Raw genomic sequence first — 27,545 nt, forward strand, 5'->3', positions numbered from 1 at the left:
TATGTCAGCTTAGAGCTACTGTCTGTATAATCCGTATTCTTTCTGCCGTATTAGTTTTAAATGAAGAAAATGTAATTGGAAATGTGATCCTCTGACTCATGCTAACAAAGTCAGACAAGGCTTGTCTTTTTAATTAATTTCAGCCCCCAATTTCTACCATTAGGAGTTTAAAAGCTAGAAATAATGAAAAGTTAGGGTTAGATTTCACTAAAAAGATGAGTCAGTTTATTTCTTGAATTATACTCCCTATCATTTTATTTTATTTTATTTTATTTACTTTTTTGAGACAGAGTCTCACTCTGTTGCCCAGGCTAGAGTGCCGTGGCGTCAGCCTCGCTCACAGCAACCTCAAACTCCTGGGCTCAAGCGATCCTCCTGCCTCAGCCTCCCGAGTAGCTGGGACTACAGGCATGCGCCACCATGCCCGGCTAATTTTTTCTATATATTTTTAGTTGTCCAGCTAATGTCTGTCTATTTTTAGTAGAGATGGGGTCTCGCTCTTGCTCAGGCTGGTCTCGAACTCCTGACCTCAAGCGATCCTCCCGCCTCGGCCTCCCAGAGTGCTGGGGCGACAGGCGGGAGCCCCCGCGCCCGGCCGTGTGTGTCCCTTGAGAGCAGGATCCTTTGTGGTGTCTCTGATGTGTGGGGTCCTGAAAACTATCACGAAAGTGATTTGCACATGGGAAGTGCACACTAAGTATTTGTTAAATGAATGACGGTTCGTATAATGAACACCGTGGGAACCTGAAAGAGTCCATCAGTTGTCCCCTACGGCACCTGAGACAGTCCCTAAGCCCCGTCGGGGTGAGAGAGGCTGCTCTGTGTGACCAGAAGGGAGAAGGCTGCCCAGACCCCCGGAAAAGCTGTCGGAGCAAGTTGTCTACAGCTGCCACAAAGCAGATGCACTTAGACTGCTTTTATCCAGGCCCACACAGTTCAACAAAGTAGAAAGCATGCCTCAGAGATAAAGGAAATCCAAATCCAAAGTTTCTTTTTACTCAAGGAGAGAAATGTCGAGAAGTATATTCGAAATCATTTTACTGAACTGGAAATTAGCTTTTGATCAAAGGTAGCTTTGGGTATCAGGCAAAAGCACGCACTAAGAATTCTGCTGCCAGTTACACACTTCAGGAAATAACCCCCGAGATACTTGCTCGGCAGCGTAAACAGCCTGAATGAATGACAAGTGCTCATCAACCAGCGCTTTCAGGGCTGCCGGGGGAGCGCCCAGAATAGCAGGGCGAGCCGAGCCTTGGAGCCTTGTCACGGGCTTGGCGTGATCCGCTGTGGGTGGCTTGCTCTTCCGTTGGAGTCGTGTTCCGGATCGGCTACATCTAGATCAGATATAAAATCACAGGCTTGGACCCATCATTAACATACTTCTGTAAGGCACGTATTGGCTTTCAGGGTAGGTGAAATTCTAACCCCAGTTCTGGCGAGACGCTCTTTGATCGTTTGCTTGTCCTCCACCTTGCTTCCTCCAGCAATTTTATTCACACATATTTTCCTCCTCCTTGAGTCTCTGCACCCGTACAAGTCCCCTTTCCCCCAGCCAGGCAAGAATTCTATGATAGATAATAATCTTCTTATAACTTTCTCACTGGGGCCTGATTTTTAGCATGTAACTCTATCCTGTCACTGCGTATTTTCAGAAATAGAAGACATTCTTTGGAAGGTACAATGTGCTTTATAATAATTTCAGAAGAAACTATTTATAAATATCAATTACTAATGGTTTTGGCACAGTTTGTGTTTCACGTGTTGAATTCCTCCTCGCAAGAAAAAGAACTGGAGTCTTGTAGCACAGAATCAGAACTAAATTTCCACGGACTAGTAACATCTGAAAGTTGACTGCTTTTTGCTAACACAACAATCTAAGTGCTTCAGCCCCAATATTAAGGTGGTTACCAACAGACTTAACCTTTTGGATGGTACATGGTTTCAACCTCAAAACCAACGTTCATTTGACTTGGAAGTTTACCCGGCTGTTAGTAACATGATAGTCTTGAAACAGAATGTGATTGACTTTTTGACTCTGAGTCTTGCCCGTCTTCTAACATTCTGGTCAGCTAATGATGGCGACAGTTAACATTTTTTGCATCATGCTTCTTATCTATTTTATAGTTAAATGTGACCTAAATGTAGCTTAAGTTCTTACTTTTGAATGAAACATTGACGATCTCTCATGGTATTATTTAAATGTGGTCTTTATATAAATCATAAATTTGCGCATAATTTTAGAATACTTTAAACTACTATTCAGAAAGAAAAAAAAGGAACTACTATTGTACAGCATAATATAGAGAAAAAATCTTAAGTTGGTCATGTGAGACTTCAGCAGCCCTAAACAGAGCAGGTGGATTATAATCAATATTTGCGTAATCTGGTTTTTGTTTTCCTCCTCCTATTGATGACGAAATCTTGCTTTTTAAAATGACCTCTTTTTTGGCGTTTTCTTACAAAATGGTATGAGAATGATGAATTATCAACTTATAACGTGTGTGCGGTCCTCGGGAAGCAAGATGGCAGGGATACATTTTTAAGAAAATACCAATCGAAGAAAATGAAAACGCAGAAGAACCGGGAACTACTGTTTTATCTAAAAACGTCCTTTTTGAACTCTGCCAACGTTGTGTGATCGTTTAATACATACTTGTAAAGATTTTTAGGGCTAAAAATGACATGAGTTCAAAGCTGACTCTTGTTACCTTCTTCCTGGCGTGAAGACCAACGCTCCCACCCAGCTCCTCTTGACCCGGGCAGTGAACAATCTCTTTTCCAGCCCCCGGATCCGCAAGCCACAAGTTCACCTGCAAGGGGTGAGCGCTCATTGTCTCAGGTGGCCTGCCCCTCCCACGTGCACGGCTTCCTGCAATTATGTCACCTCTTGCCACCGTGCTGGGGACTAGTCCAGGAGCCCCCTGCCTTCAGCCCCGAGCATGCGACACACGAGCAGCAGGAATTGCCACCGGGCGCTGATTCTCTGTGCTCTGAAAAGCATGGAGCTCCTCTGTCCCTTTCATGCCTCAAGCGTCATTCATTGCTTTTTCTTCTCCTTTTCTAGGCTTTGAAATGTTTTCTGAAAGTCAGGTGGCAAAATAACTTTTTCATGCGTAGGCAAAGTCAGGAATTGCAAAGCAACTGAAACTGGGGTTTTGACGCCTTTTGCCAAAGTAGATTTTAGATGTGGTCAAACCCTCTTCCCCACAATCAGCTGTTTGAGGTGTCAGGTTTTAGTTTACCTGGACATCACACCAGAGCTTAGCGTCCTGCGTTTGGTGTACATTTTGTAATAGCAGAAAGCCTAAGCTCTGGCTCCAGATGGCACTTAATTAGCTGTTCGATTGCAAGCAATTCATTTTAATGTCTCTGGGTTTTAGCAAAACACTTAGTAATGGGGGGAGAGGCAGTAATTCCTGCCCTATTTGCCTATGGGGTGGTTGTGAGAATAAAAACACTGAAAATATTAATGACTTCGTTATGCTGTAAAGGTTTGTAGAAAAGGGCCGGGCGCGGTGGCTCATGTCTGTAATCCTAGCTCTCTGGGGAGGCTGAGGCGGGCAGATTGTTTGAGCTCAGGAGTTCAAGACCAGCCTGAGCAAGAGCGAGACCCCATCTCTACTACAAATAGAAAGAAATTATATGGACAGCTAAAAAATATATATAGAAAAATTAGCCGGGCATGGTGGCACATGCCTGTAGTCCCAGCTACTCGGGAGGCTGAGGCAGGAGGATCGCTTGAGCCCAGGAGGTTGAGGTTGCTGTGAGCGAGGCTGATGCCACAGCACTCTAGCCAGGGTGACAGAGCAGGACTCTGCCTCAAAAAAAAAAACAAAAAAGATTTGTAGAAAAGTAATGATGGGAGCATAATTTTAGTCTCTCTTGTAAGAGGTTTTATTCCTCACCCACTCGTAGGTTTGGAAACTTAGAATAACTGAATTAAAATAGTTTAAGTTATTAATTGTTGTCTCTCTGCCGATGGGGAACTTGATGCATTTGTGTATCTTCTGCACAAGGAATTGGGGCAATGGAATCAATTTCAGAGTCATTGATAATTTAAAGAATAGAAGTTATGGTAGTTGACAAATCGACGTTTGCCTATGACCTCCACTTTGGATGAAATTTAAAAGTTGAGATTTCTGAAACATCGTTTAAGCATCAAAAGGGGGAAAATTCCACAGTCATTAAAACGAATGCAAGTTTATTTTCCTTAAAAATCCATTGCGTTATCTTATTCAGTGAATCTCGAGATTTTTTGCAAGTCCTCTTCAGTGTCTGCATGCTGATAAAATTTCTGATTCTTTTTCCTGAAGTGCAGTGATCATGCTATGCAGCTTGCATTTCTGCTCTTGGCCAATTCCCTTCTCGCTCCTCTCTTCTTTCACCCCAGCTCCTGAATTCACCAACCCGCTTGAATGTACTTCTGGCAGTAATAGAATTGTCTACTTAATAATTAAAGCATTTGAATATAAGTGACTTAATCATAAAGTTGTATCCTTTGGTATGGTAAAATAGGTACATGGTAGAAGTCATTAAATTTTGTTGTTATAGGATAATTTATACAATATTATAAACATCCAGAGAAAAAAGAAGGTCAAAGTAAATTGAAAATAAAAACACCAAAGTCTTATTTCCTGGGTTATCCGATGAACTTTTATGATCTGAGATAACGTTATCAAGGAGAGTTTTCACAGTCTTCATTTTTGTTCCACTTATCATAGGGTATTGACTATAATTCGGAACTGTCGTTTTTGAATTTCTGACAGTTTGATTGTAACACAAGCATTACCAGGTCTGTGTCCGACAGAATGCGACGACGAATACAGCGCTTTTGAAAGCAGCACTTGTGAACTCTCATCGTGTGGCACTAGGTCAATAAAAAAAGAACAGCTGTAGAGTAGAAGTCCTCAAGGAAGTTGGAGACAAAGAGGTTTCTCACGAGAACACCAGATGCATTTAGTCTTTTGAAGCTCCTTCCTTTAGGAAAAGTCTGGTGTTTAGCAAATATGGATAAACATGGATGACTGTGGAATCCAATTTCATAATTTCTGCACGGCTCTTAGTGAGGGTCCTTGTGAAGTTTTTGGGAGACACCTGCGTGTGGCAGACGGGGTGACGGTGGCACTTTCTGGGGGTGCACGTACCTGGCAGCTGTCAGGGAGCTAAGCCAGAGTCCACCAACAGCTGCGAGAGGGCAGCTTTCTCGGATTTCTTTCCGCATATTTGGATACTTGTGTGCCAGTTTAATCGCAGGTGAAATAGCCAACGTACGTCTCTGTATTCACCCATTCGATGTTGCCTGTTTTCTTCTCTTCCCATGTCATTCCCAGGCTTTCTGAAATTATGACAGCTTGTTGGTTTCATTTCCTTTCTTCCTCTTGAAATACAGGATTCAGTCACACTCTATTGTGCAGTTTTGTTATATTTTTGAGTAGTGCAGAAAAATATTTATGAAAAAACAAAGCCTTTCTCTAACAATGGACTCAGATTTAAATACTGCGTACTATGAGAGCAATCAGGGGTTTATCAAAGCCAGCTGCGACTGCAGGATCATGTCATTCCTCGTAGAAGATGAGAAATTCCCTGACCCTCATTTTTAATAAATACTGAAATATAACATAGAAGAATATGGGAAAGGGAGGGAATTTTTTCCTTCGTCATTTCTCCTTGATTTTTACTGTGATTAACAGCAGGAGAAATCAACATTTTTTGACCCTGTCATCTGCGAATCACCTTCTATGAGGAAAATTTTTTTGAGATATTTTTAAATGTGATTCTGTTTTGCAAACCCTTGACTGGGCAGGAGACAAAGTAGAAAATTGAAGAAAGCATAGGAGATGACAAAGGTATTTGCTTTATTTTGTTAACCTCTCCAGGCTTTGCCCAGCTGGGAATCTGCTTACAGTTGTGTTAAGCATAGAAAAAGAAAGACCAACTTGGAAAATCAATGCAATAGAAAAATTTTTTTAGATGCAATAATTACTTGGTGGTTTTAAAACATAATGTAACTTGGTGGTTTAGTGAAATATATAGATTTCTAATAAGCAGGTCAGATTTAAATTTCAACAGATTTGAAAATGACTTTTAACTAGATATTTTACCTATATTTCTTATTCAATGACATGGATTCATAGATAATTAAATTATGCTAATCAGGTACTTACGCCAGTGGTTCCAGGCAAAACAAACATGTGGTCTCATTTCTTTTTAATGAAGTCTGTATTTGGGGCGTTACTATTTCAACGTTTATTTGTCATTAGGAGTTTTACGTTCACTTGAAGCGGTGTTCAGCTTGGGTTGGAACATTTTTGTAATGTGAAATTCATTAATTCATTTCATATAGATATTTAAACCAATAAACCTAAAATACAGGACAGTCCATCACAGTTGGGCCAGTCGTGTTTCCATGTGCCCTTCGTAACTGCCGAGTGAATTCAAGCATGTTGGCAGGGTTTTATTAAAGTTGATTTAGTGATTTCAGTAGTGCACCACTCAGGTAGGAAATGGAAATTTCTTCTTTAAGCCTGAGACCAATATCAAATCTACAAGAGTCAACAAGAACTACACTAACTCGCACTCCGAATTTAGGTCGTTCTTATTCTCTGAAACTATCGTTCCTTTAGGAGAATCAAAGCAGCCAAGTGTTTTAAAATCGGTATGATTCTTGCGAAGTAACATATGGCCACATAGTATCTGCTTTAAACAGAGAGAAGGCCTTGAAAGAGTCAGATTACGTTATCAGGAGTGTATCTAGTGTAGAACCCGAATATTTCGAGAACGTTGGCAATCAGGTAGCCACCAGAGCACCCCTACCCGTGAGGAGGTCAGCGAGCCGCTCTTTCTGGCGGTGGCAGGGCAGGGACCTTTTCCCAAATGTCCTTTATGGACAAAGCTCCGTCCATGAAGCTCACGATGCCTCCCGGCTGCTCTCAGGGTAACCGACGTTCCAACTAAGATTGCGTCCACGAGTTTCATCTCTTACATAAAGGATGGTTCCTATTAGCTTGACCTGCTTTGCTCCTGCATTTTTTAGTAGAGAAGAGAATTTTAAGTGGTTGGCATCAGTGCCGAGGCTTTGTGATTTCTCTGCTTCGACCCGCATTCTTTGCAGATCTGAACGAGTGTGGCCTGAAGCCGCGGCCCTGCAAGCACCGGTGCATGAACACCCCGGGCAGCTACAAATGCTACTGTCTCAGCGGGCACGTGCTGCTGCCCGACGGCTCCTGCTCGGGTATGTCAGGAATCCCAGCTGTTTTACAAGTGCTTTGGGCTCCATTGCTGCTGTGCTCGGTTTCTGTCACGCTCGGGTCACGTGCTTTTGGGGAAGGGGCCCCCCGTCCCTCCTAGACCAGATACGGGCGTGTGTTTACGTGCACGAGGAACTGAAAATCAAACTAAGAGGGACCCGTTGTACATACATAACATTCCTTTACCACGGGTGCCAATATGAAAATGGATTAGGAAATGGCATTTAGAACAAGCATCGCAAAAACTAAGTATATCTCCTGATGTTTTTCTTGACATTTGTTCCTTTCTTCTATCTGGGCATAGAAGGACAATTCCAGGTAGAGAAAGAACATCAGGGACTATTTGGGGACCGCTCATCGGGTCTGCTGAGTGATTTGAAATCATTCATAAAGGCCGGGCACGGTGGCTCACGCCTGTAATCCCAGCACTCTGGGAGGCCGAGGCGGGAGGATTGCTCGAGGTCAGGAGTTCGAGACCAGCCTGAGCAACAGCGAGACCCTGTCTCTATTAAAAATAGAAAGAAATTATATGGACAGCTAAAAATATATAGAAAAAATTAGCCGGGCATGGTGGCGCATGCCTGTAGTCCCAGCTACTCAGGAGGCTGAGGCAGGAGGATCGCTTGAGCCCAGGAGTTGGAGGTTGCTGTGGGCGAGGCTGACACCACGGCACTCACTCTAGCCCGGGCAACAGAGCGAGACTCTGTCCCCCAAAAAAATAAAAAAGAAAAGTAGCTTTCATATGTATCTTTGTAGGAAATGTCTGATGTTTCCTACTATCATTTGGATGCATTTATAACATGCACAATGCCTTAAAATTCTCTGCAGGCAGAACGTTACATTGAGGTTGTGGTCATATGCTATCTGACAATTAATGACTCGATTTTTATTTTTACTGAATTATCAGTCGACTAGGTTGCATTTTATAAAATAAAAAAGGTTAGCTAATTTAATGTAGCGTTGCGTAAACGTAGCGTGGAACTTTCTGTAATGAGGTGAGTCCTTGCCGAATACCACGTGGCCGGGACGTGACACTCCCCTGACATTGCACAACTCCCTGGGACGTCTGTCCTCCGGGGAGATTTCATGGGCAGTGGGGACAGTCACTTGGGTGTTGTAGTTACGAACAGCCCTTAGTTTGAGTAATCTGGAAAAACATCTCAATTCTCCAATTTCCTTGGCCAGCAGAAAAATTTCGAGATAATCTACGTGCGATAAAGTTTTGTATTTGTCTTTTAATTCTTCGGAAGCATTGAAGTCTTCCCCAGCGGGTGACAGAGCTGGTTCACGTCTTAATCGTCCTGCGGGGAGGAGGGTCCGTCTGTCTGTCCCTCCCTCCATTTTTCCACTGTCTTTATCACGTTGGATAACTGAGGCCTCTTTGTCGTCACTATTGATTCAGCGTCACCGGCCTCAACACAAGTGACAGACATGACTATTTATTTCAGCTACAGGTTTTGTTTTCTGCCCGCGTGCGTCAGCTCGACACTCTCTCCCCAGGTGCCTGGACGTGCTCCATGGCCAACTGCCAGTATGGCTGTGACGTCGTCAAGGGACAGGTGCGGTGCCACTGCCCCTCCCCCGGCCTGCAGCTGGCCCCCGACGGGAGGACCTGCCTGGGTGAGTCGCAGTCACTTCCTCTGGCGACAGCCTCTGGGGACGAAGGGGGACGTGGGAGGCCGGGGGGGGGGGGGGTAGGGACGAAAGGCAGGTGCTCACGCCAGGTGGGCAGTCACCTTCCGGAGCTGCCAGGCGGCTCAGCAGAGGCTGCCTCTCTGCCAACGGCCCCTGGCAGCCTTGTTTCCCCAAAATGAGGGGCAGGCGGAGGGGACCCCGTGGGCAAAGGCACTGCGGCTCCAGGGAGAACGTGCTCAGGGAAAGAAGAAGAGCTGAGAGTTTCTAGAACGTAAGAGGCAGGGAGCAGCGAAGCGTGGCGACGGGAACAGGAGGGCAGGGCCCGCTGCGTGCGTTGCAGGTATTATGTGTTTTTCTGGTGAGGCAGGACGGCAGGGCCGGGTACAGGATCGTGGTTGAGAGTCTGGGCTTCGGTTTCGTTAAGAAAACCGGCTCTGCCGTGGCCTAGATAGCTCAGGCAAGAGACGTCCCTGCTGCGAGCTTCGATCGCTTCATCTTTAAATGGGAATAAACCGCACAGAACCACCGTGGGGCTCGGGCCAGATCACACGTGCAGGGACTTAGGCAGGTCCCACCTCGCGGTGGCAGTGAATGGCGGAGGCATTTGGTGACTCACAGGTATCTGTCGAGGACACCCCTGTGCCGGGTGCTGGAATGGACAGGGATGGACACAGCAAGCAAGACTGTGATCCTCGCGAAGCTGATGTTCTAGCGGGGGAGGCAGGAAAGAAACAAGGACCCGGTAAAGTTCCAGACAGTGCCAGGTGTTACCGTGCGTCACTAAGAGAGGAAAAACCGGAAAAGGTCTGTCTTAGAAAATAATGGTCAGAGAAAGCCCGAAGCAAGACCGGGACCGTTGTCCGGGTGAAGCACCAGCCAAGCCGGTGAAAACGTTGCAGGATGCCACAGTGGGAGAGGGTCACCTGTGTGAGGTTGTTCTAGAAAGAAAGGCCCCGTGGCTCACAGACAGGAGTGAATATGCAGGCTGAGGAGGCAGGTGAGGGCTACTTACTGCAGCGGCTGCAAAGACATGGGGAGGATCGGGGGTCTGATTCTAAAAGTGAGTAGGAACAGTGGAAAGGTTTCCAGCATGGGAATGATCCAGTCTTATGTTTTAGTGAAATCATTTTAACAGCTGGGTTGGACAGGAGTCGGAGGGGGTACAACCGGCTGGGAAAAGACCAGTCTGGACTCTCCTGTAACATCAGCGGGTGGTGGCCTGGAGCACAGCAGTGACGGTGAGTGAAGAGTAGACAGGTTCTTGGCCGGGCGCGGTGGCTCACGCCTGTCACCCCAGCACTCTGGGAGGCCAAGGCGGGAGGATCGCTTGAGGTCAGGAGTTCGAGACCAGCCTGAGCAAGAGCGAGACCCCGTCTCTACTAAAAATAGAAAGAAATTATCTGGCCAACTAAAATATATATAGAAAAAATTAGCCGGGCATGGTGGCGCATGCCTGTAGTCCCAGCTACTCGGGAGGCTGAGGCAGGAGGATCGCTTGAGCCCAGGAGTCTGAGGTTGCTGTGAGCGAGGCTGACGCCACGGCACTCTAGCCCGGGTGACAGAGCAAGACTCTGTCTCAAAAAAAAAAAAAAAAAAGAGTAGACAGGTTCGAATAATGTTCTAGAGGTGGCATTAACCGGACTTGACTGTCTGGGAGTTCAGGGGACGAGGATTGTGCAGGGTCACTCGTGTTTCCGGTCCAGGCAGCGAGGCGGATTCAGACCCAGTCTGTGCTCGTGTAGACAGAGTGCGAGCAAAGCGCAGCCCACTTTAGGAGGGCGAGTTGAAATTCGGACAGGTGGGATTTTTGTTGCCCGCGGGGCCGACCAGCCAGATGCCACCTGTGACAAGCTGCTGTCCACGCCAGGCAGCAGTGGGCGGTCAGTCCTTTACTTTAAAACCCGCTCTGTCCGACCGTGCCCTCGGCCTTCCTAAGACACCATCGACGTGTGTTCCAGACGTGGACGAGTGTGCCACGGGCAGAGCCTCGTGCCCCCAGTCCCGGCAGTGCGTCAACACGTTCGGGAGCTACATCTGCAAGTGTCCGACAGGCTTCGACCTCATGTACATCGGAGGCAAATACCAGTGTCACGGTAATGCCACCCAGCCGTTGCTCTGTGTTGTCTCCTCTTATTCTGTTCCCAGAAGGTCTGTTCACTGCGGTGACAGCCGGGCTGTCGGGGGCAGGGGAGGGAAGTGGCATTAAATTACGCAAACCGACAGACGACCACGAGTGATTCTGGAGCCCCACGGATTTGACGTGGACCTTGACGTTGTCAAAAAAAAATTATTTTTGCAACTGTATGTATTTTTCGTGCCATCGTATTTATGCCCTGAATAAAACCATCCTTTCCTTCCCTGTTTCCTGGTGCAGAAGTGGACGAATGCTCGCTGGGCCGGCATCAGTGCAGCGGCTTTGCACGATGCCACAACGTGCACGGGTCCTACAAGTGCAGATGCAAGGACGGGTACCACGGGGACGGGCAGCGATGCGTGTGTGAGTGACAGTCGCCGCCCCGCTCTGAACTCCAGCAGCAAACACGGGGTTGACACGAAGGCAGCTACTGGGGAAGATGAGGAACAGGATTAATGATCAAGGAAGTGTAATTTTCAGACTAGTAATATGAGTCTGTGCTTCCCACAAGCAATAACATCACTTGCTCAGGTGTTTTTAAAACCTATGGGCTCGGTGACACATTGGAATCTTAAAAGTATTTGACTTTCTGGTCCGGGCGCAGTGGCTCACGCCTGTCATCCCAGCACTCTGGGAGGCCGAGGCGGGAGGATCGCTCGAGGTCAGGAGTTCGAGACCAGCCAGAGCAAGAGCGAGACCCCGTCTCTGCTAAAAATAGAAAGAAATTATCTGGACAGCTAAAAATATATATAGAAAAAAATTAGCCGGGCATGGTGGCGCATGCCTGTAGTCCCAGCTACTCGGGAGGCTGAGGCAGGAGGATCGCTTGAGCCCAGGAGTCTGAGGTTGCTGTGAGCAAGCCTGGAGCCACGGCACTCTAGCCTGGGCAACAGAGCGAGACTCTGTCTTTAAAAAAAAAAAAAGTCTGACTTTCTCACTAAAATCTTTCAGTAGCTTCCCTTTAGCTAGAAAGAAAGTATTGAGCCCTCCCTGAGAATCTGATTTTGTTGAAATCAGAAGTAAATATTTGTCAGTAGCATTAGATGTTGATGGTGGGATAAATCTAAAACTATTCTATATTTTTGTTCCTCTGTTTTATGCTTTCCAACTCTACCACTAAAAAATCGTTCCCGTATTTATTTCCTCTACATTCAGAACGGTTTTGCTTTTAAGATTTGTGTAAGTTTATTTGGAGTAGTAGCTATGTCAGTAGAGAAACATGAAAAAAAATACCCTTCAAGATGAAAGTTGTACAAACCAAAGGTCATAATTTAGCATGCATTCCATGAAACGGTAGACAGTTTTTAAAATTTCCTGAGTGAAATATTTACTGAAAACCACAGGGCATAAAATCATGGGGATTAAAGGGTTTTTGAAGGGTCGTGTAGCCATTCCCAGTCTGGAGTATGTCATTCCAGGCAGATTAAACATTGATTCTTTTTGGCGAAGATTATTAAGGAAAAAGATTCCACAGAGGATCTTTGCAAACTCTGCAATTTTTTTTTTTAAATAGCAATTGTATAAATTAGTAAGGGAGCACAAAAACCAACTATAAAACATTTAAACCTTTTTGTGAGTTGAATTTATGTCAAGTGTAGATGAGAAAAGTTGTAGTCTTTAGATAATTCTAAGCCTGATTTTATAATATACATATGTCATAGGAACACAACATAGACTCTCTACATTTCTTATATTTGAAACAAAACTCAGAATGTCTCTGCATTTTAAAAAAACCTCATTGACTGCTATTTCCATTCTCTAAATATCTGAAACTTTTCTGTGTTTCCGATAATATATATTCATCATGCAAACACCAATATATTTTTGCATACATACATCCAAAGGAGAAATATATTTGTATCTACGAATGTATAAGTGTATATGTGTATATCGTATATATACACACACATATTTGTTATTTGGAAAACAGCATGACTTATGCTAGGGAATATTCTAAATGTGAAGAGTAGGAATAGTTGGCATGAGACGTTTTCATGTGCCTGTTTTTTTAAAGTGTGATGTTTCACCGTTTAGGGAGAGATGGTCACACAGTAATTTAAATCTCTGACTTTTTCAGATATCCCAAAGGTTATGATTGAACCTTCAGGTCCAGTTCACGTGCCCAAGGGAAACGGTACCATTTTAAAGGGTGACGGAGGACACGATAATTGGATCCCTGATGCTGGAAGTACCAGGTGGCCGCTGAAGACCCCGTATGTTCCCCCTGTCGTTACCAGCGGTCCCACCGCAAAGCCAACCCCATCGCCCACGCTGCCACCAACACCCCGGCCGACAGAGCTCAGAACGCCTCCCCCAACAGCAACCCCCGAAAGGCCAAGCACCCGACTGACAACTGCAGGGCCAGCCACCAGCACATCCCCACTCGGGGTCACGGTTGACAACAGAATCCAGACAGACCCGCAGAAGCCCCGAGGAGATGTGTTCAGTAAGTCCCGTAAACGTTAGCGCGTGGTTCATAGGCTCTTCATGATGACATTTCCACCACAGGCTCATGCCGTGAATAAGAATCAAAACTCATAAAAAGAATTAGACCCAGGCCGGGCGCGGTGGCTCACGCCTGTCATCCCAGCACTCTGGGAGGCCGAGGCGGGAGGATCGCTCGAGGTCAGGAGTTCGAGACCAGCCTGAGCAAGAGCGAGACCCCGTCTCTACTAAAAAAAAGTAGAAAGAAATTAGCCAGACAACTAAAAATATATATAGAAAAAAATTAGCCGGGCATGGTGGCGTATGCCTGTAGTCCCAGCTACTCGGGAGGCTGAGGCAGGAGGATCGCTTGAGCCCAGGAGTTGGAGGTTGCTGTGAGCGAGGCTGACGCCACGGCACTCACTCTAGCCCGGGCAACAGAGCGAGACTCTGTCTCAAAAAAATAAATAAATAACAATGAAGACTCTGATTCAGTGGGTCTGGGTTAGCACCTGAGACTCTGCATTTCTAACTAGGCCCCCGGGTGACACAGATGAGCCACGGCCCACGCCATGGGTAGCAGAGATCTCTAAACCATGATGGCAGCTCCAACACAGCAGAACCAAGTTCTGGGCGGAGACAGAATTATCCAAATGTAGGCTGTTTAAAGTATTATTATATTATGCCCAGGCATGTGTCCACCGAGTCATATGGAATACAGAGGAAAGGTGTTATCAGAAGCACGATTATAGACTATAACCTAATTAATGTGCAGCAGGTGCCCTTATGAGTGGCCGTAGCAGAGAACCCGCTTCACGCTTGCTGTGTTATTGCAGAACATGAGAATGTGCTGAGATTCCAGGGACCCAGCAGGAAGACGAAAATTGTTTCCTTCTTACCGATTGCTACTGTGTTGCACGCTGCCCTGAGGGTTTTGCCCTCATTTCCTTTCTGTGGATTTTACAGCCTGTGGCTAGTTCTATCACGCTGTTCCCAGTCATGGAAATGTCGTGGGCTCTTCTGATTCTGTGTGGTGATGAGTAACGAGATTGTTTCTGCTGCGGGGTGAGGTCTGCAAACTAGTTTGCTTTCCAGTAAACAGTAAGGCCCCCGGAGACCCCGAGCGGGTGGCCGTCACCTCCCTGAAGATTGCATTTCTGCTGGTGTTTTTACTGCTTACAGGGCAGGATCTGGCGCTGTGCATTCTGAAGGTTTTCAAGGTTTTTGATTTCTATTTTAATTGGATCCTATGGTGGCTGGTAAAGAAAAAACAGTTCTCTCCAGAAAGTATAAATTGGGTTCTTGGTGAATGTGACCAACGTCAGAAATCAGATTTTTTTTTTTTGAAGTTACGTGCACATTTATTTATATAGTTATAATTAGAAGTATTGTGTCCACAGCCACTCTGTGATCTGGGGCATATTCCTAATTCGTATGCCTTTCTTTGTGTTCTCATCTGTAAGTCAGGGATAATAATAATGTCTTCCTCATTTGGGTTATTGTGAGAACTGGATGGGAGGCTGCCCGTAAAACTCTTACTGTAGAACTTGGTACGTAATTGTAACAGTTCACAGTTGCCAAAGATGTGGAATCGACCCAGATGCCCATCAATTCATGAGGAGATTAACACATGTGGTGTATGTGCACCATGGAGCACTACTCAGCCGTGAAGAAGGATGAGTTTTAATGGCTTTTGTAACAATGTGGATGGAACTGGAGACCATTATCCTAAGTGAAGTAGCTAAAGAATGGAAAAACAAACACCACGTGTACTCACTATTAAATTGGAACTAACTGATGGGCTCACATGTGCACAGAGGGAAGTAAAACTAAACGGAAATCAGGCAGGGAGGGGTGGGGAGGTGGGGATGGGCGAAAACCTACCTGATAAGTACAATGCACACTATCTGGGTGGTGGGCATGCTCATAACCATGACTCAGGCGTTATAAAAATAATACATGTAGCCAAAAATATTTGTACCCCCATAATACTTTGAAATAAAAAAAAAAATCCTAATGGTCATGCTTAGGGAAAAAAAGCACATCATTTAGATATTCTGTGCTCCTGGGATTTCTGCAGGCAATGCCTGTGAGTTGTCCTGAAACTTTATTAAAGGAACAAACAAAACGTGAAGGAGAAATAGGTGTGTCACAGAAATCGGGCTCGTTACTGAGTAGCCGTGTCTATGTTCCATCTTTCACCGGAAATTTAATGTTTTCCAGTTTTGCTCTTTACTCTCAGCCCAAAAGGTGCCTTACGAACTTTGTAGACTCTTCCTAGGGGAATGAAAGCTTTGGCAAACAAAGTCTTATTTCCGTGGAGCCCAGAAACCTTTGTCTTTTCACTAGGAATCAATAGATGTCTAAAAATTTTCTCTCACGTGGTTAAAGAAATTTCAGAAACTCAATTTCAGTCTTTTTACTTCTCTCTTGTCGTTTAAAGCTATGATGCGTGTGTTCTGCATCCAGAGAGAGAGCAGGGGAGGGAGAGACAGGGAGAGACTGCCCCATAGGACCCTGTCACTCGTCCCCACCCTCCAATCTGTCGTCTCTAAACATCTCTAGGTTTTGCCACCAGCAAGAGCCTTCAGAATATCAGCGTAAGGCCGGGCGCGGTGGCTCACGCCTGTCATCCCAGCACTCTGGGAGGCCAAGGCGGTGGATCGCTCGAGGTCAGGAGTTCGAGACCAGCCTGAGCAAGAGCGAGACCCCGTCTCTACTAAAAAATAGAAAAATTATCTGGCCAACTAAAATATATATAGAAAAAAATTAGCCGGGCGTGGTGGCGCATGCCTGTAGTCCCAACTACTCAGGAGGCTGAGGCAGGAGGATCGCTTGAGCCCAGGAGTTTGAGGTTGCTGTGAGCGAGGCTGATGCCACGGCACTCACTCTAGCCCGGGCAATAGAGTGAGACTCTGTCTCAAAAAAATAAAAAAGAATATCAGCATAATTACACACGTACCACTCTCTTCGATGCACTAAACCCCTAAGTATAGAAAGAATTTAAGACAGTTTGATCTTTAATGTTTCAGTCCAACAACAAATGCCAGAACTGGGCTGGGTAACGTCATGGGATCCCCCTTAGAACAGAAAGAGAATTTGCAAGTCGACCTGTAAATAATATGCTTGCGTTCGGCTACAGTTACACTCTTTGCAAGAAGTTTGGGCGTGGGAGGTGTGTTTGACAGTGTTTACATATACTTCTCTTTGCCTACTCTTAATGTTTTCTGGGTAAAAATATACACTTGACCATTTGGGAAACCTCGTTTAGGAACACGGGTTGTATATTAATATTACCACATCCCCAGGGAAAATGTATTTAGTAGAAGGAGCTGGGCCAGCCGTTTCTTTTTTTTTTTTTTTTTTTTGAGACAGAGTGTCACTTTGTTGCCCGGGCTAGAGTGAGTGCCGTGGCATCAGCCTAGCTCACAGCAACCTCAGACTCCTGGGCTTAAGCGATCCTCCTGCCTCAGCCTCCCGAGTAGCTGGGACTACAGGCATGCGCCACCGTGCCCGGCTAATTTTTTTTTGTATATATATTTTTTAGTTGGCCAGATAATTTCTTTCTATTTTTAGTAGAGACGGGGGTCTCACTCTTGCTCAGGCTGGTCTCGAACTCCTGACCTCGAGCGATCCACCCGCCTCGGCCTCCCAGAGCTAGGATTACAGGCGTGAGCCACCGCGCCCGGCCAAGGGCTAGCCGTTTCTTACGAGAAGTTTTCCTGTCTGTTTTTGTGGCTAGTTTCTCCACTAGCTTTAGAGCTCCACAGCTGTTATAAAAAGTGTCACTCCCCTCAGCTGGGTCAACGTGTTTGTCTGCTGTCTGCCTGCCTCCCTGCCTTTAGTACTTCTTCTAGTTCACGCCGAAGGTTGCAAGAAGCAATAGGCAAGGAATATTTGCAGTGGGTGAAACACTGACCAATGATAGAAAAATTGGGGGGAAATTTTCTAGAAGCGTACGAACACTCTTTATGTTCATTTGAGTCGCAACTGCCGTAGGACACCCCCTCTCAGCTTCCTCCAGCTCATTCTGCAGGCTACAGCCAGAATGGCAATTTTAACACGCAAACCTTACCTTGGTTTGCTTTTCACGTGCATCGCCGAGATAATAAGATAAGACTGCTGGAATGATCTTCCCCACGGCTCATTGCATTTAATGTTGTCCAATACACCGAGGAGTGGGTCGTGTTCCTTCTCTACTAACGGATACGCCCAGGCATCCTTACTGCTGTGTGTCAGGAAGGAGAATTAGTTAAGGGATTTGGTAGAGTGACAGCAGGGCACACAAAACTGCAAGAGCTCGTAGCTGCTGAGCATTTCAGGCCTCTGCATTCCTTGGAGCGTTTCCCGGCGGATCGCAGCGAAGGTGTGGCTGCTTGTCTGCGGCTAAGTTACAGAGTTCGTGGAAACCAAGTGCTGAAAATATTAACGACGGGCATCTGACCCTTTGCAAGGTGTTAGATGGCTAGTGCTTTGGGTCGCTGTTTTTCAGGTGCACGATCCCATCCCTTCCTTTCTCTTCAGTCTCATTCCATGTCTCTTTCTTCGTTTCTCAACCTCCTCCAGCCGCTGTGAACTCCTTTCTCTCAATATTCCTCACACTTTCTTTGTACTCGCTGCTTGAAACCTCCCTCTTCCCCGACCCCAGCACTCTGCCTTTTCCTTGCGAAGTTGCACATTCTTCCCCTCCCAGTTTAAAGTTTGCTCCCCCAAGGCGGGTCTCCTTGGTCTCCCCTTATAAAACAGGCTCCCCGGGCCAGGCAACCGTCGTGTGACCCTCCCCTCTACATCTGTTTTCCATGTGACAGTCCTTCCTCTGGGGGAGAAGAGGGGGACTTGACAATTGTCATAATGCCTTTCATATACAGTACTGCAGGAGGTGAGCCTAGTCCATTTCCGAGATCATTTGTGTAAGTTACAATAAGAGAAGGAAGTAAAAGCATGATTGTTCCGTAGAGCTTCTGGAACTTTCTCTATGCCGTGAGAAATGAGGCATGCTTGTCTGCAGCTTTGTAATATTTCTAGTGAATAATACAGGCATGTCCCTTCTCAGAGCCCCAAAGGAGGAGAGAAAAGCTGTGATTGGATGTCACTGCTGTCAGTCATCTGGGGCATAAAAGAGAGGGGATTTTGTCCCACCTCCAGGGTCCCAGGAACAGGTTTGTCCCCAAGCTTCTCCTCCGTCCCTGCCCTGCTGGGTGCTTAGGAGTGTGTGTGGTCAGAGGGAAAAAGGGCTTTACTGATTTCACTTTTGAAACAAAAAGGAAAAAAGTTCAGAAGTAGGAAGCTAAAACAATTAGTGCAAATATTATGGGATTTTTTACTTAATTAAAAAAAAATTCTTGCTAAAAAATTATAGGAACATCATTGAAAAAAGAACCCCTTTGACCGATGTCTGTCTCGTGGTATTTGACATCTTCTCCTCCCTGCCTTATAAAAATAGAGCTCATTAACTGACGTTCTGGCAAAGAGAAGGGAGTATTCCCTGGCCTCTGGCCAAGAATGTCCCTCACCGCCATCCGCATTCCCCCCAGCCCCCAACCCGGTTCCTCTCCACCGTGTCTTCCTTTCTAGCCCTTATCAAAATTTAAAATTATGATGCTCCTTTATCTCCACGTTGAACGTCTGCTTCTCCCATTAGAATTCAGGTCCAGTAAGATCCAAGTCCTCCTTGGTCCCCCCTGCGTCTTCGGGGCACCCACCACAGTGCTGGGCATTTCTTTGGCAATCGAACATGCAGTGAATGAATAAATAAATGATTTAAGTGAATCGATTATTATTTTTTTTGAGACAGTCTCACTCTGTTGCCCGGGCTAGAGTGCCATGGCATCAGCCTCGCTCACAGCAACCTCAAACTCCTGGGCTTAAGTGATCCTCCTGCCTCAGCCTCCCGAGTAGCTGGGACTACAGGCCTGCGCCACCATGCCCGGCTAATTTTTTTCTATATATTTTTTTAGCTGTGCAGATCGTTTCTATTTTTAGTAGAGACGGGGTCTTGCCCTTGCTCAGGCTGGTCTCGAACTCCTGACCTCGAGCGATCCTCCCGCCTCGGCCTCCCAGAGTGCTGGGATCACAGGCGTGAGCCACCGTGAATCGATTATTTTTTTAAAGTGGATTTGTCAGCTCTGTCCCGCTGTGTCCTTTGAGAAAAAGCGTTGACAAAGTACATGGGTTTCTGACAGGCTCTTTGCGTTCATTCGCTAAACACTTACTGAGTGCCTGTCACCAGGTCAAGCCCTAGAAATGCCACCTGGACAAGATGAGATTGACGTCCTCCAGGACATCAGAGACTAGCAGAGGGACAGACACACGTGTGTGAGTCACTGCAGTTCTTCAGGAACGTGTGTGTGACAGAGACTATGGAGGTACAAGGGGGGGAGTCTGAGTCTGCCCCGGGCATGAAGGTTTCTGCAGAGACGGTGAGATTTATGCTGAGCTTTGCAGGAAGAGGGGCAGCCGGGCAGGTTAATTAGCAGGAAAGAGAGCCAAGGTGGGAGGCGTGGAAGTGAATGGCATGTTTGGACAGCGCTGTGTATTTTGGTGGAGTGACTTGTAAACGCTGCTCCCAGAAGTTTGCATTTGATCAGAAAGGAGCCGGGGAACCTGCCTTAGCAAGGGGGAGGCCCCGGTGAGAAATGTGCATTAGATTCACAGCAGGCGAATAGCTGCTACAGCTAGAAAATCAAACCATTCCCTGCAATCACAGGTACTGTCAGTTCCAACAGCCTTCATTTAAAGATTCCTAACAAGGTATTTTCACAGAGGTGAATTTTAGAATTTCCTAGAGATGCACGTTTTGCCAGAAATTGGTAGCTCTATTAAAATGTATTTTCCAGATGAAGACTTTTAAAAATTGTTTTTAGGTTGCATTTTAGAAAATCTTGCCAACCATTGTTGAAAAATTGTATCCAGAGAAATGTCACAGCGTCAGTCCCTGCGGAGCAAACGTCATGAGTCTGTATGTGAAATGTCATGAAATGTTAGATTCTTCCAGATGAGTGAAATGCCCAGGGCTTTACTCCCACCCCCGCCTCTGTTAACGGTGACGCCTCTTCATCACTTGTCGTAAGAAAACAAACCAAAAACCTTTCTCTTGCAGTCCCACGGCAGCCTTCAAATGATTTGTTTGAAAGTTTTGAAATAGAAAGAGGAGTCAGCGCAGAAGAAGCAAAAGATGATCCAGGTAGATGCTTTTTGCAACATTATAGTGACATTTTACTGTCTCCCTCCGTCTCACGAAAATAACTTCTAAATTGCAGATCGTGTGCTATCATTTGGGAAAATTATACACCTTTTTTTTTTTTTTTTTTAAACAATTCAATTTCCTGTGTACTGAAATCAGTTGAGCAACAATCATCGTGAACAATCATTTTCCTTTTCTAAACCGTATTCGAGTCGTATTTAAACTGTGAGAAGGAAATCGTGTTTTATAAGTGACGATGTCACAAGGTCATGATTTGGCAACAACTCGCGGGTTCTATTTTTACAGACGAGATTGTGCTGAGAAAGGATTAATGTAATTTCCTTTCCATCTCATGGAAAGAAGTTCTGGGGTGTGGACAGGGGAGAAATCCTTGTTCTACAAATACCCATAGTTCACAGACTGACGTGGTGTCGTTTGCTGTTAGTGACCTGCTCATCTTTCTGCTCGTTTCCTTGCAGGCGTTCTCATACACAGTTGTAATTTTGACAATGGACTTTGTGGATGGATCAGGGAAAAAGACAGTGACTTACACTGGGAACCCGTGAGGGACCCAGCAGGTAAAACCATTTCATCTAACTTTTCCTGGTGCACAGTCCAGCTCGGTCCTATCTGAAGACCCTAAGTTCTGCCATCAAGTGTGCTGTGACACATCTCTGTGTTTACTTAACAGTGAGGGTCAAAAAAGATCACCAGCATTTATCTTTCATTCTCTTTAAGTGAGCTAAATTTGTTGGCTATCCACTGGTATTAAATTTATGGGACACAGGTAGTTAATTAAAAGGCCAGTGAGTTTCTCTCAAAAAGGTCTGGTAAACAAAACATTTAGGCTTATTCTTGCATATGGTTTTCAAGTTATTTTTAGTGCCCCATTCCCAGGAATTAAAAAAAGTAATATTGTGGGAGGTGGTCCTTGATCATTTTGTCAATGACGTCCCTGTTTTTTTTTTTGTTTTTTTTTTTAAGATTTGAGAGGTAGGAGACGATAGAACTGTGAAGTTGTGATTATCTAAGAAAAATTTCACTCTGACTTGGATGCTGGATAAAACAGTTATAAGTTACCTCCGCTTATTCCAGAAGAGGAGGTTATGAGAGAGGTGGATTTAGACATAGTTCCTTGGAAAATTGACAGACTTTTAAATTGCACAATTCGTATTAATCTAAAGGTTTAGTGTTTGTAGCATGTTTCGTCTTGCGGTTTCAGGACAGCTTTCCTCCCCTCGGTAATTAAATCTTTTATGGAGGAGGCCAACTTAATGGCAGAATGGAAAATTGGTTTCTTTTTTTCCTTTTTATACTCCTGATTCCGGATTCTGAGAATAAAAGGTACAAGATAGGAAGGAAAAGTGCATTATTTCATTTATTTTTAAACGCCTGGCCCTTAAATACCATGCCGTGTATATAGATCACAAAACACACAGAAGTTAACTTGAGAGAGCTTATGGTATGTTAAACCAGTTCTTCTCAAACCCAGCCTGTACTGAGAAAGGGTTGGACGCCTTTGTGAAATGCAGATTTTCACGCATTTTTAACAGGTTCCTTGGAAATACCTGTGGAGCTCGTCCTCAATGCACATTTCCAGTAGCAAGGTATTAAAAAATTAGCCCCAAAATGTATTTATTAGCTCTCCTAAGATTGAAATGGAAATATTTAAAAACAAAAATTTGAGCTAAGCTTTTAAAAATACGGAATATTCAATAAACTCAAATGAGTTTTTAGATCTTTTCTGAGTTATAAAAGAAAGTATTGAATGCCTCACACGTCGTCCACTCACGCTCACTCTTGCATGACTCTCACGCACTTAAGGCTGACTCTGAGCAGGACAAGATTATAAATAATGTCACAGGTGTCTGTGAATAAGAGAGAACCAACGTATGTTTAGTACCTGTGATAATCCCAGCTCCTTCATCATCTCGTTAATTTTATTTAATCTTCTCATCTACCCCAAGAAGCAGGTAGTATTGTCTTTATTTCACAAAGGAGATACCCAGAGAAGTTCCTAAGGCCACAGAGCTGGAGCGTGGTGGAGTTTATTTATTTTTTTTTTTTTTGAGACAGAGTCTCACTTTGTTGCCCGGGCTAGAGTGAGTGCCGTGGCATCAGCCTCGCTCACAGCAACCTCAGACTCCTGGGCTCAAGCGATCCTCCTGCCTCAGCCTCCCGAGTAGCTGGGACTACAGGCATGTGCCACCATGCCCGGCTAATTTTTTCTGTATCTATTTTTAGTTGGCCAGATAATTTCTTTCTATTTTTAGTAGAGATGGGGTCTCGCTCTTGCTCAGGCTGGTCTCGAACTCCTGACCTCGAGCGATCCACCCGCCTCGGCCTCCCAGAGTGCTGGGATTACAGGCGTGAGCCACCGCGCCCGGCCTGAGTTTAGTGTCAAAGCCGCGACTCCTGTCTCCATGGCCAGGCCCTTCCGTGCCGCCCGGGCAGCTTCTGGCAGTTTCCAGAACACGGGCAGCGTTTTCCCTGCCTGTCAGTGGGATCTCAGCTGTCGTGCGTGGGGTCGTGTGCGGGGTCCGTCCAGCAGGTCACGGTCTTGTAGATTCTGCTGAGCACTGGCCTGGCACAGTCTGCTTCAGAAGGAAGGTTCTAGAACAGTCACGTAGGATAGAAGGGTGAAGAACGTTTGAGGGTCATAAGAATAAGTCTCGTGGCCGGGTGCGGTGGCTCACGCCTGTCATCCCAGCACTCTGGGAGGCCGAGGCGGGAGGATCGCTCGAGGTCAGGAGTTCGAGACCAGCCTGAGCAAGAGCGAGACCCCGTCTCTACTAAAAATAGAAAGAAATTAGCTGAACAACTAAAATATATAGAAAAAATTAGCCGGGCGTGGTGGTGCATGCCTGTAGTCCCAGCTACTCGGGAGGCTGAGGCAGGAGGATCGCTTGAGTCCAGGAGTCTGAGGTTGCTGTGAGCGAGGCTGATGCCACGGCACTCTAGCCAGGGTGATAGAGTGTGACTCTGTGTCAAAAAAAAAAAAAGAATAAATCTTGCAAGTGAGGTCCTCTGGGGAGAATCATTCGTGCCAAACTCAGAATTCACTGTACTTGTGTGTAAACAGTCTATATAGGTAGCCTATGTAAAATAATTTGATTTTTAGAATTTAAACACTATATTTTAGAACCAATTTAGTACTTCTCAACATTTTTTTATTACTCATCACATTTATAAATACTTGAATCTGGTGTGGCCCCAATTCCCCTGGCCCTCCGGTGGAGAAATGAGAAGAGAGTTGGAAATGAGACAAAAACATGTGCAGTGGCCACTGGGCTGCGATGACACAGGACAGACTGGAAGGAGGTGGCAGCTTCCCCGGGTGACAGGACAAGTCCCAGTGCTTGGCTCCGGCCCCCGGAAAACGCTCTTCTAGCTGGCCCAGGTTTTTGCCAAGAACCCGGATCAATCAGATATTGAAGTTTGATACTTGATATTGAAGACAAACGGGCTGGGCTGTGGTTGACTCAAAGCCAGGGAGGAAGGTGTCGCTGTGGGCTGACACAGCCGTCACTCGGAATATTACCGGGTCATAATGAAGAGGGTGAAATCCAGTGGGGATGGATCCAAGGTGTGGCCCGTTGTCTAGACCAGCCGCACAGCTGGGGGACAGGGACCATGTCACTCACTCAGCACCAAGTGTGGAGAACTCCACGGTTTTAGTGGAAAATGAAACCAGTGGGAGTGAGCCCTGTGACGTTGCTCCCCCAAAATGGTCCATTTCCATAGAAATCTAGCATTTTTTTTTTTCATCATGGAAAACTCACTTTGGTTGAGTGGTTAATCCACTTTTGAGGGTTCTTTCTGGTCTGAGAAGAACAGAGTTAATTGTACGCCTCTCCGATGGGAAGCTTATTTCACATTCAAAGCCTGTGAGGAACCAGAATGTCGAGGCTGGGGAGGGAGTAACAGAGCATGGTGGCTTTTCAAGGACTTGGCCGGGCTCAGAGTTGTGCTCTGGGACCACAGGGGAATGAGAAGTGGGATCAACGCGTGAAAACCGCCGTTTTTCTTCTAGGAAGTTCAGGTGTGTGAATGTGAGCGTAGCATGGAAAGGCCAGAGAAGAATATAAGTCATTTAATAAATTCTGTGCACTATTTAACCACCAAGCCAATTGTTTACGTCTTTCTATCTAGATTATACCACTTGTAAAAAATGTACATTTGGATGTCCAGTTAGGACCGATTTTAATGGTGTGCAGTTCTTAACCCAAGATCCAGATTTGCAAACGTTCTGATAAGCTAATATTTCTAAGAAAACCCTCAATCAACTGAACTTAACAACCCAGCCCCAAAATGAGTGCGTTTGCCAGCCACCCTTCCTGGTGCTGTTCGGTCTTGGTTAGCACATTTGGTTCTGAACTTGGCTGAGAGATGTGAAATGAATACGTTCCTCTGAGAAATGGAAAACTGCTGCCCACAGGTGTGGTCCCCACGACACACCCTTCTGTAAATGGCAAGGCTAGACCTGGGACCCCGATCTTTGGAAAACAAGGGTTAAAGGCGACTGACTCGGCACTGTCTGCCCATAGCTACAAGGAATTTACTTAAATATATATCAAGCACGCCAGCATGTACCTGCAGATATGTCTGCAGGATTCAAAACAGTGTTTTGGTTTTTTTTTTGTTTGTTTTGTTTGTTTGTTTTTGAGACAGAATTGCCCTCTGTCGCCTGGGCTTAGAGTGCCGTGGCGTCAGCCTCGCTCACAGCAACCTCAGACTCCTGGGCTCAAGCGATCCTCCTGCCTCAGCCTCCTGAGTAGCTGGGACTACAGGCATGCGCCACCATGCCTGGCTAATTTTTTCTATATATATATATTTTTTAGCTGTCCAGATCATTTCTTTCTATTTTTAGTAGAGACGGGGTCTCGCTCTTGCTCAGGCTGGTCTCGAACTCCTGACCTCGAGCGATCCTCCCGCCTCGGCCTCCCAGAGTGCTAGGATGACAGGCGTGAGCCACCGTGCCCGGCCAAAACAGTGTTTTAAAATACACATAAATGGAGAAATAAATCAGCAATGAAAATGCAAGCTCCCTGCCGTCTCTGGCTCCCATTCACCCCGCAGATGCAGTTTCTTGGTTATCTTTCAAGAGATGCTAATACAGTTGTGCACACAGTGGCATCCTCATCTGTACCTTGCTTTTGTCCCTTAATGGTACTGTCTTAAGAGTTTAACAAGAAGAACACGGACTTGGAAGCCAGAAAGCCTGGGCTGAAGCCCAACACCCCGACTTCGCTAGCCCTGACCTCGAGTGAGTTCCTCCCCAGGGATAATCCGTGGTATCTGCTACACGTACATCAGCATCTCTGGCCGTGGCTGCTGCTTTGACCACCGCCGCTCCACCTCCAAGCTCTTCGGATGTTGTGATGCTTTAAACGGAATAAAAATATTTAATATAGTTTTACGTTTACATACAGTCAGTATTTTGGAATCCGAAGTGAAAGTTTCATTTAATAAGTAACTTCTTTGGGAGGCTGGATCAGTTTTTCCCTTGGTTGTTTTTCCAACTTTGTTATAGTATTACCAACAGAAAGAGTTCTTCATGTTAAAAACAAAACAAAACAAAAGTAGAAAAGAAAAAAACTGGTGCCCACAGAGCAGATCTATAGAGGAAGAACACTTGTAACCTCCTTTATCATGTTTTAAATGTTAGAATTTTAAATACCAATACGGAAGGATTATTTGAATCTTTTATTAGGGAGTCTTGGTTGGTCAGGTTGTCTTACTTGCAAGCAGCATCTACCAGAACATTCCACAGGGACTTAAGATAATCCTTGTTTTCTTAAAACTTGCAGGCCAAGTGTTACAACCTTGTATCTTAGTCGTAACCAGAATACCTGTGATGATTCAAAAGCGAACTTACAGGGAGACATTTAAAATCCACGTAAATGTTTTGGCCCCAGATATTGTTTGGATTAATTTGCGGGGGGGGGGGGGCAGGTGGGAGGGGCAGGTAAATCGTGGGTTTGTTTTTAGTGACTCAAATGCATGAAGCAAGGACCGATTTCCTTGCAGTTTTTTGCTGTATTCTTGGAACATGATGATTAATAGCATTTATTTCTTCAACAAACGCCCTTAAACACGCTAGGAGTGTAACAGGAGGTTTGGGGCAGAGGTTGGTTCTGACTTGGAGTTGTTCCCAGCTTCCTAGGGGCACTGAGCACACAGGGTGGCACTGTTGTAAGTGACAGAAATCACCACGACCCACGAGAGCTCAAAGAGGGCTTGGCGGAGGAAGAGATGCTTCCCCTACCAATAAGAGGACGTCCCAAATTTTAACTATGTCTTACGCAAATTAAGCATAAGAAGGAGACGACGGCTTATCTTTCTACTGAAAAATAAACGGGGTTCCTACCAAAATGCATACATCTGTTCAGCCTTCCAACCACGGTTTTCCTATGGAAAAATCAGCGTTGAAACCTGTAACGTGTTTTCCAGTTGGCTGAGATGAAGCAGCCCGGGAGAGGAATGTCGTTTGCACAGGGATTGGGTTTCAAAACACCACTCACGGCTTTGTCTGGAGAAGCAGCATATTCCCCACTCCACTGCTGCTCCCAGTTTTTTTTTTCCCCATTGCTGTTTCCCCGACAACAGAGGGAAGCAAACCCTGCAGCCCCGGGCTTTGAGGGGATCAGCAAAGTGATGGGTCTGCAGTGAGAGTTTTTATTCGCATTCTGTGTTCACGTGTATGCGATCAAATATATTTATGAGATCAGTAGAATGTTATAGATTTGTGTTTTTGGTGGTTTTTTTTTTTTTTTTTTTGAGACATAGGCTCACTCTGTCACCCGGGCTAGAGTGAGTGCCGTGGCATCAGCCTCGCTCACAGCAACCTCAGACTCCTGGGATCAAGCGATCCTCCTGCCTCAGCCTCCCGAGTAGCTGGGACTACAGGCATGCACCACCG

General features: G+C 45.6%; 1 protein-coding gene across 7 annotated transcripts in view; it reads left to right on the forward strand.

The window, feature by feature from the left end:
- Positions 1–27,545, forward strand: part of NPNT (nephronectin) — a 58,874-nt gene that overhangs the window by 26,182 nt on the left and 5,147 nt on the right. For 3 of the 7 annotated variants that reach the window (XM_045537406.1, XM_045537407.1, XM_045537411.1), the window contains 7 exons: positions 7,112–7,231; positions 8,748–8,867; positions 10,841–10,975; positions 11,257–11,379; positions 13,094–13,462; positions 20,540–20,623; positions 21,103–21,201. In XM_045537406.1, coding sequence (XP_045393362.1) covers positions 7,112–7,231; positions 8,748–8,867; positions 10,841–10,975; positions 11,257–11,379; positions 13,094–13,462; positions 20,540–20,623; positions 21,103–21,201 — 1,050 coding nt within the window. Of the gene's footprint in view, positions 1–2,726; positions 2,820–7,111; positions 7,232–8,747; positions 8,868–10,840; positions 10,976–11,256; positions 11,380–13,093; positions 13,463–20,539; positions 20,624–21,102; positions 21,202–22,176; positions 22,683–25,805; positions 26,049–27,545 lie in introns of those variants that run through there. The other 4 variants (XM_045537413.1, XM_045537409.1, XM_045537412.1 and 1 more) reach the window with 4 other exon arrangements.

Source organism: Lemur catta, chromosome 26, assembly GCF_020740605.2.
Source record: "Lemur catta isolate mLemCat1 chromosome 26, mLemCat1.pri, whole genome shotgun sequence".
Classification (NCBI taxonomy): domain Eukaryota; kingdom Metazoa; phylum Chordata; class Mammalia; order Primates; family Lemuridae; genus Lemur; species Lemur catta.